Source organism: Branchiostoma floridae, chromosome 12 (assembly GCF_000003815.2).
Source record: "Branchiostoma floridae strain S238N-H82 chromosome 12, Bfl_VNyyK, whole genome shotgun sequence".
Classification (NCBI taxonomy): Eukaryota; Metazoa; Chordata; class Leptocardii; order Amphioxiformes; family Branchiostomatidae; genus Branchiostoma; species Branchiostoma floridae.
This window is the reverse complement of record NC_049990.1, coordinates 20,370,838-20,383,506: the sequence shown is the minus strand read 5'-3', so window position 1 is coordinate 20,383,506 and position 12,669 is coordinate 20,370,838. Positions and strand designations below refer to the sequence as shown.

Sequence of the window (12,669 nt, the reverse complement as noted above, 5' to 3'; positions counted from 1 at the left end):
AACAACGTCTTTTGAGGTGGCGGTATAATGGCACCTGGTGGAATTATGAGAATGTACGAGGGGCGTTCAAGAAGTAATCCACCTGATCCACTTCCAGTTGTCTGATCTAGATGAAATTTTGCATATGTAATGATTCATATCTCTATGGGTTATGTTGCAAAAAACAGCTCTGAACTAATTTTGGTTTTTTATTTAAAGGTGTTTGAACTGAGTCAGGTGTGAAATGGACCAGGTGTGAAATGGAGCCAGTTGAGTGTCGCGCAGTGATCCGGTTTTTGTATTTGAAAGGACGCATACCAAATGAGACTTTTGATGAAATAAAAGAAACTTATGGTGATGATTCCCCATCATATGACCTTGTAAAACGCTGGCATTGTGAATTCAAACATGGCCGGAAGTCTGTGGAAACAGCTCCCAGACCTGGTCGTCCCTCTTCTGCCATTGATGAGGCATCTGTTGCAGGACCAACCTGGGGCGTCCTACAAAAACGGTGTCCAGAGCTGCATCAAACGATGGTAGAAATGCATAACTCTGGGTGATTCCTATGAAGAGAAAGACTAATAACTGCACCAAGTTTCATTAATCTCCTCCTTTGGGAAATGGGTCAGGTGGATTACTTATTGAACGCCCCTCGTATGTTATATCTGATGGTGTGATTGTACTTCACAAGGATTTGACATGAGGTGTTACAGTATTTCTCACAATCTATGCGAATTTTGACATCATTTTTATACTTTGTAACTATTTCTATTCCTATGTTTCTACGTTAATGTTAGATGTTAAAATGAGAACCCTATCATTTACCACAGTATCATCACAGATGTATCCTATCAATGGATGATTATTATGTTATGATGTGGTCCATTTGCCCGAAATAAACAATTTCATATAACTTTGATTTCTTATATAACATAGCAGTTTGTATCTTATTATGAAAGTTCTTATTCTCTAAATTAATATCAATCTACGTTCCAATTTATCTTAAGTGTATGTTACATATGACAGAATATGTTATTTATTCCAAGTATACTATCAGGACGCCCGGGTGAAGAATAAGAAAATATCAACACCCTAGACCACTAAAGGCGAAGCATCCAAACTACACAGCTCCCTCTGGCAGAACGTAAAGAAACTGCAGCACACTTGAACTCGCGCGCGCGCGCGAGGGCGCACACACACACACACACACACACACACACACACACAAACACAAACACACACACAAACACAAGCACACACACACACACACACGCAAACACAAGCACACACAAACACAAGCACACACACACAAACACAAACACAAACACAAGCACACACACAAACACAAGCACACACACACACGCAAGCACACACACACACACACAAACACAAGCACACAGACACAAGCACACACACACACACGCACAGAGACACACACACACAAACACAAGCACACACAAACACAAGCACACACAAACACAAACACAAGCGCACACACACACAGACACACACTCACATACCTCCTTTTGGGGACTTACATTTTGCATCTTACATTCTTTTCCCACGTTTTAATGTAAACAACTGTACTGTCAGGTTCGTTTTCCAAATAATCAAAAGTTAGACTACTGAGGGGTTGGCTCGGGACATGGAAGCACAGAACAGTCACAACAAGCTAATTTCTTATGTCCTTCGGGTATTTACATTGTTCTACTGGTCGAGTCACTGTAATCATAAATGATTTAAGACACGCCTTGCCTTAGTAGAAGGTCATCGTCCAGAGCGTCTGGTGTACTTTGGATACCTTCTACTGAAGAAACAGATCCGTTAGTGAATCCAGGCAAGCGGTCGGTAGTTTCGCAGTTAATTCCAGGTACGTTGGATGTGTTGTTTTCATAATCTCTAGCAAGAATACATTTTAGAATGGCGTTCTTTCCTAATGTTCATGAACATATATGCTTTAGAACCAGTAGAACGTTGCGAGATGATTTCATGAACGTCTGTTACCTTCAATTTTGTGCCACGCTAACTTGAGACGCTTTTCCTTTCAAGTGGCAATAAGTATACAGAAAGGAAATGTTGTTTTCTAGAATGTCATAGCTTTCTTCTGGCAGTAGCATTGTGATTGTACGGATATTTTTCCTCACGTAAGGAGCGCTCTATCTAGACAACCAGCTCGTGTTTAACGAAAGAAAAAAGAACAACAGCAACAACAAAAATTTGAATCTCGTCTGAGTTTTTTTGATCGTTAAAAGGTCACCAAATTCCAAAAACGCCAGCGAATCGATCGTTATTTTTCGCTTGAAAATCAGATTTAGGAGGGCTAGGTTACCTAGGAGTATGGGCTGATCTTTGAAAATTTTACGAGGAGCCCGGCCGCCAGTGATCCGAAGGAACTGTGGTATTATCCCGCGCGCGAAGCTCTATTTTATAATTTGCTTTTGACAAATCATGAATGACACCACCCTCACCCTGAAATGCAGACTTAAGCGTTTTGCTACAGAGACCCAATATTCTAGGGCTTTGAAAAGCTTGATTATGTCTTCTATATGATAGTCGCGTGGTTGCAGGTACAGGTACGATACATTTTGCAGCACATCTGCTACGCCTTTATCATTGCTAATAAAATATCATTTTTTGGATAAAACTATAAATGAATACGCACACGTATCTTTTCATGAAAATGGCACATGTGTGTGTATACATGGACCAGGTTTATGTAAGTTTCTAATAAGAAAAATAGTCAGTGGCACCGAACACGACGTACATGACGTGTGGTTGGCGTTGGGGCACGTAAGAAGTCGGGTATCCCCCGTTAGCTAGTTATAATTTATGTTTTCTTCGGCTCTTTTCGTCTCAGTAGCCGGTATACTTTATGTATGATCTCAAAAATAGTGTGTCGTTAACATTCAAAAAAACTCGCTAAGTCGTAACCAATTTCGTTCTTCTGACTTTCACCTCGAGTTTTTGAAGTTATATCATATACTAATCTAACAGCCTGCTTGCCTGTCCTACTCATTTCAAGTTTCAAACTTCAACTACTACACCCTTATCAAAGGCACTGGCAGTGGTTTCATACAATTATCTTCTAGTCTAGGATTTTTTTGAAGGTCCACTATTAGAAGTGTAAAGAATGACAAAAGATAGCTCACAATAATACATCACACTCAAAACAGGAATCTTTACAAACGTATCATACTCGAAGGCTAATTGTAAGGGGATCATAAATACGATAACAAATGAAGGTACAAAATTTGTACCCTATAGATCTATTTGATACACATTGTATGATCATTGTAATCTTCCATTTGTCCTGGGCTGGCCTTTCTGCATTAACCACGAGGAATGTCATGTCCGCCGGCAAAGGTTGCAAAGATGACATCTTCGTGTCAAAATGTTGCAAAGATGACATCATCGTGTCAAATGTTGTTTAGATTTCACAACTAGTACTAACTTTTCACGACGTTTAAGTTTTATGGATGGATGATGCGTGTAATGTTCAGCACAATGCTGAAAAATCGACGGTAAGTGTTTACGCAAAAGTCGGTCTCACTGGACTATGCGCCGGTTTACGCTGGTTTGCGCAAGTCTATACCGGAGGGAAAATGTGACTTCCCAAGGACCAACTCTCCTGGCCAACACTTAGTCTCTAAACCAGGTCCAATAGCCTAGTAAGAAATAAAAGCCTAGTAGGAGTTAATTGGCCTAGAAGTGTACTCCTCTGGCGTGTTTTCTGTCTTATATGGCCAATTTTTACTATTTTTCCTGCGACCTGTGAAGCCTGGGGCTAGCTAACACTTCTTCTCTCTGAACCACCCCCACCAGAAAGCCTTAGTTGAGGCTGGCTTTTTATGCTTCCACATGAAAAATGCCTAGAGAAATTTTGCGCAATCTGTCTGTGGGATACTCGCTTTCTATCCCTTATTCTAAGGTCACTGTTTCTTGCCGAGATCTTTATCTATGAAGGCCGCCAAGGTAAAGTGGAAAATGGTGTTTCCTACAAACTTTTTTTCCGGATATCAAGACGAATGACCGTGGTTTTAAACAGCAATATTTTGGATATACTGCAATTTGAAACTAATGTCTGTACATTTGATATGATTCCTAAATACATTGCTTTTGAATACAACGGTTAAAGGTTACCTCGCGGATAAAGGTGAACTAGCGTTATATAGTTCGATTTACATTTACAGTTGCATTGTTCATTGGGACGCGAAACCGAAAGCATGCCAAGTAATAAATCAGGTAATTCCTGACACAGTCCTATCGTAAGTTTTGACAGCACAGTGTAGAAACGACTAGTTGTTTTCGCTATTTTGTCCTTGCCTGGGGGGACAGTAACAATAGGCTTGTTTTTTTAGCGGTCTGCTTGTGGCTGATGACCTTTATGGACCACAAGGCCGCGATTATTTGTTAGACAACGTCTTTTCATATAAAATGGGAGACTGAAAATTATGTCAGTCGACGCTACTGAAATAAAGTTGCATGGCGGTTAATGGGAAATTGTTTGCCATGTTTCTTCATGTTGGGTTTTGAGAAGGACTTACCATGTTAGATAACTAATGGGGCCCGAGCCGTCATCGGCCTTGGGCCGAAATGTCCTGATTAAAAGGGGGCCGAACTGTCCATGTGCCGAACTGTCCGGCATTTGGCCACATGGTAGGTGTTCAGGTGTTAACATGGATTTACACCGAACATTGTAGAAGCCTTCATTCAATGAAGGTAGATCCATTAAGCTAAGGGCACAACCCGCCGTACGTGCAATTTGTCCGTACGTTTTTTTGTGAAGCCACGTCCGCCACGTATTTCTAACAACGTTCAGGCTGTACAGGGCAGGCGCGTCGCCCGTACTGGCACGTACGGAGGGCGAATCCGCAGCAATGGCACACAAAGTTTTGCCTGCCCGTAAAGTTTTACGGCGTGTCTGCGTGCTAGAAAATCCGTCGGATTCCCTACGAATTCGTACGGAGGCGGTACTTACCACTTACGAATCCCAAAATATTGCCCACGTTTTGGCACGTAGACAGGACGTATTTGCACGTACGGTGGGTTGTGCCCTTAGCTTTACCGTGTCTTATACGGTAGTGGGTGTATTTGTAGTACATGTCTGTCCCGCTAGATAGCGCTTCGACACAATTCTTGTTGGACACAAAGATGTGTAAATTGCCTCAGGCAAAACAATACTTCGGCGTTCGAGAAGAGCAACAGTTCAACATGATAACATGACAAGTATACAAGACTTACTAATCGGCCGACTTGTAATTTTCTGAAACTAAATTTGCCCGAGAGACTTTGTTTTGTGTCTACATTGTGTTTTAAATGTTTTAAAGTTGACTTGAGCTTACTGAGCACATTGTAAGGCTACATTTCTAAACCTGGGCCCGACTGGACTGTCTGTGGAAACAAAACAAAAAGAAGTGTATACATACAAATATACGCAAACAATGCCTACGACTATTCTCTTTATGTCTTGTGTAGTTTGGCGTCTTTTTTATAATACTTTTTCTTCCCAAGATAAAACTGCCCGTCCGGGCCCCGGTTTGAAAAATGTGACGTAGCTCTAACGGGTAGGCGGTAAAACATGTCTAAAGAAGAAGTATTTTGTAAATTTTATATTTGATACAGATAAAAATTGTAACACCAATGACGTGAAGGAAAACAGTTGCAAGGTCACGATCTTTGCAAGCCTAAGTGTAATCATCCTTAGGTATTAACTTTTATGGTCTCCATAAGTGGCAATTACAATGACGTCAAATCAAATCTAAAAATGGTAATTGAAGACCTGTCACAAAACTCAATGTTTTACACCATACAAACGTAGCGACAAGATTGCGCAATGAGACTCAGGCCATTTTCCATTATCAAAATTGCAGCAAACACTTACTATGCATTCTACTTTATCATATTGTTCAACTTCTAGATACTCAATATCGCAATTTATGTTTTTTTTTGTAAGCCAGCGGCCCAATGTTCAAGGACACAATTGGCTAGCTATCAACAACGAAAGCCCGCCCCCTACTGCCTGTGTATTTAATCAGGTGTCAAGTTGACCCGAGAAACATATCTAGGATGTCTTCGACATTAACAATTGTCTTGAGCAGTACCCTCTTGCCTACAACACAGTAAAACGCTGAGGACTTCTCGCCATGGCTGTGAACATACCAGGCATTATCGCCATCGTGATCTTCTACCTGCTCATCCTCGGGATAGGGCTGTGGGCGGCCCGAAGGGGAGCCCAGAAGAACCCGGACGGGCCCGAGAGCGAAGATGTGATGCTGGCGGGAAGGGACATCGGTCTAGTGGTGGGCATGTTTACCATGACAGGTACGAGATAAATTTCCTTTTCTTGAATTTGATTGTTCTACAGTGGAGCAGAGTAAAGTAGAGTGGAGTTAAGAGTAGAGTAATGTAAAGTAGAATAAGGTAGAGTCTAGAAGAGTAGAGTAGAGTAAAGTAGAGTAGATTAGAGTACAGTTAAGTAGAGTAGAGTAGAGGTAGAGTAGAGTATAGTAGAGTAGAGTAGAGTAGAGTAGAGTAGAGTAGAGTAGAGTAGAGTAGAGTAGAGTAGAGTAATGTTGAGTAGAGTAGAGTAGAGTAGAGTAGAGTAGAGTAGAGTAGAGTAGAGTAGAGTAGAGTAGAGTAGAGTAGTGTAGTGTAGTGTACTGTAGTGTAGTGTAGTGTAGAGTAGAGCAGAGTAGAGCAGAGCAGAGCACTGGAGTAGAGTAGAAAACACAAGTCGTATTTAAGGTCTGCGTAAGCCGTTATCTACATTTTTGAACGAAATGACTACCACAGACGAGACGTGTGGGTGGACATGATTGGTAAATCTATAGCTTACTGAGAACCCATCAGAAACGCCAGAAATCAACTGGCAACCACCAATGCACAGCGCACCGTACGCGTGAAACGTTGAACCACCACGCCTGGATGCCTAGCGCCTGTTTCCAGGGCCTACACAAGCCAACTCCTCGGCTCTAGGGCCAACATGTCCCAACACTCATAAATATTGCACGTGTAAGCTCAAAAGCGAACCTTAATATTCAATATATATGCCATTCATACATGTACAGTTAGGGTATTTTCAAAGCTTTCTTAAGTATTTCAAATGCTCGGGGATCCTGCATGTTATTTGTTTGAAATTGCTGTATGTCTTCCATCTTCAGCCATTCACAGACGATGTACACGAAAAAAATGCCCCACACGTATCTTGTCGTATATTGTCTTGATTCATCAGATGCGATGAATGGACAATTATCTCTATTTTATGACCACATTTACCTCATAATGGTCCTATCTTGCACGTAAAACTGTATCATCAGTTTTTAGCATCTGTTGAATCACGAAAGGTGACTTCTGGAATCAATCAACGACATGCTTTGACCTGATCAACCGGAAGGTCATTGAGATAATAGCACTCCATCTTGAATTCCTGCTGTCTGCTATGGTTATAATAATCTAATGAAAATATGGAGGAAATTAATCCACACGGAGTAGGAAATTGGAAGCCACACCTCCATCCATTGAGTGATTCGAATGTGTCCTTCAGTGAGAAAAATAAAACACGCGTTTCCTTGTATGCACCCTGCTTACTATGAAAAATGTAAGGACTACTTACATACAAAGGACTACTTACATACGCGGTCGAAATCCCGCGAGAAATCACGAGACTTCGCACGCGATGACCTCGCCGTTGAACCCCGACCTTCCTTGGCAATGACCCTGCATTTGTACGGCTTACGGAAAGGAAATTACAGTGTATACAATAACCAACTTCATTTCAAAGGTTATGGCTTTGGGATACGGGGGCTGTTGTGCACAGCCAATGACAGGAGGTGTTACAAATTGCAAGGTCATATTGTGACCTCTAAGCTACTCTAACGCTGCCTCACAGTCTCCCATGACGTAATCCTTCATTTGATTCTTTTATAATGACGCTATAGTCCCATATATCTTGCTTTGTACGTCGGGGGACTAACATTCAATGTGCCATAGCGTATTACTAAATGATTATTAGCTATGATATAAGTAGCCTGGATACCATACCCCAACCTCAAAAATATCTTTCGTGTTGGTGTCTGGCAGGATGGCTGTAGAAAGGTTCTCGAAGGCCCTTGATCAGAGGGAGGAGAACCTAGGATTTATGACCACTCACACCACAGGTAGTCAGCTACAACACACCACAGTTGGTCAGCAGGCTATCACAGTAGCGAATCAGGTACTCAGTGGTCACTGTTATGGATTAAAAAAATACAGTTTGGGGTCTTTAACCAATCATGGTAGGGGTGTATTACCTCCTGCTGATCCTGCTGCGTTCTATTGGTGGAGTTTTTTTGCCCACTATAGCTATCTGAGGCAAAATTGAGAAGCCGGCCTATGCCATCCGGCCAGACCCCTGCACGATAGATACTTGAGATCGGGCTGGGGGTTTGGTAACCAGGCTATGATATAAGATGGTCTTGATCTTGTGAGTGAGTCCACTGTCAATGTCACTTGGAATTATTGAGCCATTTTATATCGAATTATAATTGGATCGACGTTATTTCGAATATTTCCTGATATTTTGGGAACCTTTTTAAGGAAGTTTATATTCGATTAACATCCAAAACAAATCAGTGAGTTCATCTTATTTGGAGTGTCGGTCGTGATTTCGGTCTGAGGTTGTTTCGATTTGGCCAGTCTCAATCAATTCAATTCTCCTGGAATTTGGAAGGGTCGTGATTACATTCCCGGAACGGCGGGCGTCTCTGGGTTATTACCTCCGGTAATAATTGACAAAGCCAGGAGATGAAACCGATTCATCTTCCGGCTTGTGACGTAGGAAGTGACGTCAGTGAGGACAAACAAACCGCCAATTGCTGAAGAAACTGCTCGAAACGTTAAACAAATTTACTTTGGGGAAGAATCTAAAAATAGTAGAATTTCATAAATCCAAAGGTACAATTGAGTTGTCCTGTGGTTTATAACCTTCATGCTGCGTACATAACGTTTAATTTCTGCAGCGTTGCGACTACAATGCCTTCTCCTGTTGAAGATTGAAACAGCAAATATGATGGGTTTGTGCTTGTGTCATTTTGCAGCAACTTGGGTGGGAGGAGGCTATATAAACGGATCAGCGGAAGTGGTCTTTGACCCTGCGCAGGGATTCATCTGGTGTCAGGCGCCTTTCGGATTTGCCATCAGTCTCGTGTTAGGTAAGTCCACGTTTCAAGTAATGGTCCAATTTCTTATCCACACATATACCCACCCAAAAATACATGATAAAAGGGGTTGACAACATTGGACTAGAGTGGACTCTTGGACTTGGGGTCTAGACATAGATTGGACTGGGACTCTAGGACTTAGGGGAACCGTTTATGCCGGTTGGACAGATTCTTGTCCTCCTGACAGAGAACTTAGTACTAATGGATTTGATGATTGTAGAACATGACTCTTGGACTTAAGGGGTGTGAGAGCTGTGAAAGGGACTCAATTGCAAGTGGTCTGACAGTTGGATTGACCTGGACTCTTAAACTTAGTGCTGGGGGTTTGCTGTCAGGCACGGGTCACGATGTGAACAAATTTGCTGCAAAGTTATTCAGTACAGGAAAACTGTTCACAAACTGATAACATACAAACTTGACGAAAGTTTACCATAACTGATAATAGCTTTTTAGTAAACAACAATGTTTACCTACCTGCTTTGACCTTTGACTTCCAGGTCATTGGCCATGGGGGGGGGAGGGGAGGCAAGGACAAAGCCAATAACGTTAGAATTTCTTTCAAATAAAGTTCAATCTCAAGTTGATCAGATACCAATCAATGTTGGAATCAAAAATCAAGAAATCAGATCAGGAAATCCTACATGCATATCTAAAAATGTGGTACCTGATGTCCCTTCCTGCACAGGAGGACTTTTCTTCGCCAAGAAGATGCGTTCTGAAGGGTACGTGACGATGTTGGACCCCTTCCACAAGCGGTACGGAGAGAGGATGGGCGGGCTGCTGTTCATCCCCGCCCTGCTAGGGGAACTCTTCTGGTCAGCCGCCATATTGTCCGCTCTGGGTAGGTCATGGCAAATAATTTTGGAATATTAAAAAAAAATACGTCGATGTATTTTGGCAACGTGCTTTATGAAATGAATGAATAATTTGCTAAAACATAGCAGCCTATAAAGTGAATTGTGTAATACATTTTTCTTCTTCTTTCTTCTTCTTCATACTTTATTCCTCCGTCTTGGGAGAGCATAAAAATGGAATATTTACAAATATTAAAATATGTTTCCTAGGTGACAGCTTACAACATAATAATACGGTACAAACAGATTCTACGAACACTCATTTACGCCTTGTCCCGCTTGACTTTAAAAAGTTCTGTCTATTGTCGACATGTCATACATATGACTGTGTACATGGTAAAAAGAAACCAACTTGTCATGATCTACATCTCTTAGTCTTAGACTTCTGAAGTACAGTCTCTGAACGCAAACTTGTATGACGATACTTCGGCTTGACTCACATGGGTCTTGAACTTTCATCATGCAGTTTCTATGAGCAACACTTTACAAATACACCTTTACATGACTCATACCTATGCTTCCGTTATACGGTCCTGTACATAATGTAAACACTTTGACTTAACTTAAACCAGTCAGTTATCAGTTACACAGTATGTATATCAGTTGCACAGTTTCTACACCAATTACTCTGTTGTCACTGATTGGCCATCATAGTGGATAGGAACCAAGACCTGACTCATTTCCATGTTATATGTTTGAGAGCCATTATTGCTAGTGGTCTTAGCTTTCTTGCCACAAGCAGGATAAACTCCTCCCAGTGTTCTGACTCAATGTTCTCTTCTACTATGTGTGCACCAAGGAGGACTTCAGTCAGTCTCTCATCTCCCTGCTGGTGTACTTCCACTGCTACTCTGATTCCAAGGAAGTCAGTAAGGTGGCCAGTCACTTCTTCCCTCACCGTCTGGAATGTTCTGCATTCTGTCAACATGTGCTTTACTAGGTCATCTGTGGGGTTGTCACATGCTGGGCAAGCTTTTTGTGTTCTCGGTGCAGTACTGAGGTGTATCAACTTTTGTAGGTCACTTCTGTAGGCAGGTTTTTTCCTAGCTAGCATCCATAACTTATGTGGTTGCAACATTGTTGTGTGTGTCTTATGGAACCTTGTTGTACTTCCACTTATTTTGTCGTTCCACTTTCCTTCCTCTTTTTCCCCCACAGCTGCTTTCACAATGTGCTTCCACCGGTTTGCTGGGAACTCCAGGGTTACCCCGAACTGCTCAAGATATTCACTCAGTCCATATTCTTGCGCAATTGTGAAGCAATCACTGATAAATCCTTTGGAGCTGATCCCTCTTTCTCTTCTCAGCAAGAATGAGTACAGTCTATACAAGAATATTTTCTTTGCCAGCACATTGTTAGGGAGTTGTGTTAGTCTGCCAAAGAGCCTCAGCTTGTATTTGTCAATAATTGCTCTAAGGGATGGCATCCCCAGTGCTGCAAGGGTTGCTGTTGTCTCCGTCTGGAAATGCATATCTTGCATTTTCTTAGCGGCAAATCTGTGGCACTGCTCAAGTTTTTGCATATCAGTATTGGATGGCTGCCAGAGCTCACACCCGTGTAGCATGGAGGGGATCACTATAGTGTAGTAAAGTTTTCTTGTGACAAGTGGATTAGGCTTCCTGCCTTCCAATCCCGTTGCAAGAATTGCACAGGTCTTTCCTTTGCCTTTCTTTGTGGCACTCTCTGTCGCTGCTGCTGATGTTAGGTTTGCTGAATGTTGTACCCCAACATGTGTAACTGTAGCAACCTCCGGAATAGCTGTGTTCCCCATCCACCAGTCCCCAACTGAACTTCCTGTAGGCCTTCCTCCTGACTTCTGACCAAACACTACGCATTTACTCTTTTCTGGTGCAAATTGAAACCTCCATTTTGCACCATAAATATACATAGTGTCTATAAGTTTCTTCAGTGCTGATCTTGAGCCTGCAAGCAGGCATATGTCGTCTGCAAGTGCCGGAGAACAACAGTTCAGACCGCCCACCGATGCCCCTCCACCCTGGGCTTGTAATATCTCGTGCACATCGTTAGTTGAGAGGAGGTAGCATGTGAGAGATAACACGCCTCCTTGGTTAACTCCGCGTGTGGTTATGAACTCTCTTGACTTCTCCCCGTTCAACTTGACTGAATAGCAGTTCTCAGTGTGCATCAGCTTGATCAACCTCCACATTTTGCCATTCACACCCACTTTAAACATCTTGTACAACAGCCCTGGTATCCACACTGTATCGTATGCTTTAGTCGTGTCGAGGAAACAGCCGTAAACTAAACTGCCTCTTTCCTGGTAGTGAGTCAGTACTTCTCGCACAATGTAGGCTGTGGTAATGTTGTTGCATCCCACCTGACCACCGTTTTGAAGCTCATGTGGTAGGCCCTTGGACAGTAACCATGGTTTCCATCTATTGTAAAGTACTTTCTCCCAAATCTTCATCATCACATTTAGGAGGGTGATGCCTCTGTGCGAGTTGAAATCTGCTTTGTTAGTTTTGCCTTGTTTTAGTAAGGGGATCTTAATTCCCTTCTTAAATTCCATTGGAATGTATTCTAGTTCCCTCATTGCATTGAACAGTGCTGTCATTCTGCTCCACAGTGCTTTGCCACCATACTTCATGTGTTCATATGTCAGGCCATCATTCCCTCCA

The 12,669-nt window shown here is 42.2% G+C and overlaps 1 protein-coding gene across 1 annotated transcript; it reads left to right on the top strand.

The window, feature by feature from the left end:
* The first annotated feature begins 6,081 nt into the window (after positions 1-6,081).
* On the top strand, positions 6,082-11,029 carry LOC118427173 (high-affinity choline transporter 1-like). Its single transcript, XM_035836810.1, has 4 exons — positions 6,082-6,300; positions 9,054-9,167; positions 9,862-10,017; positions 10,971-11,029. Exons 1-4 carry the CDS (start codon positions 6,123-6,125, stop codon positions 11,027-11,029), a joined length of 507 nt encoding a protein of 168 aa, XP_035692703.1. The 5' UTR covers positions 6,082-6,122.
* Positions 11,030-12,669: the final 1,640 nt, after the last annotated feature.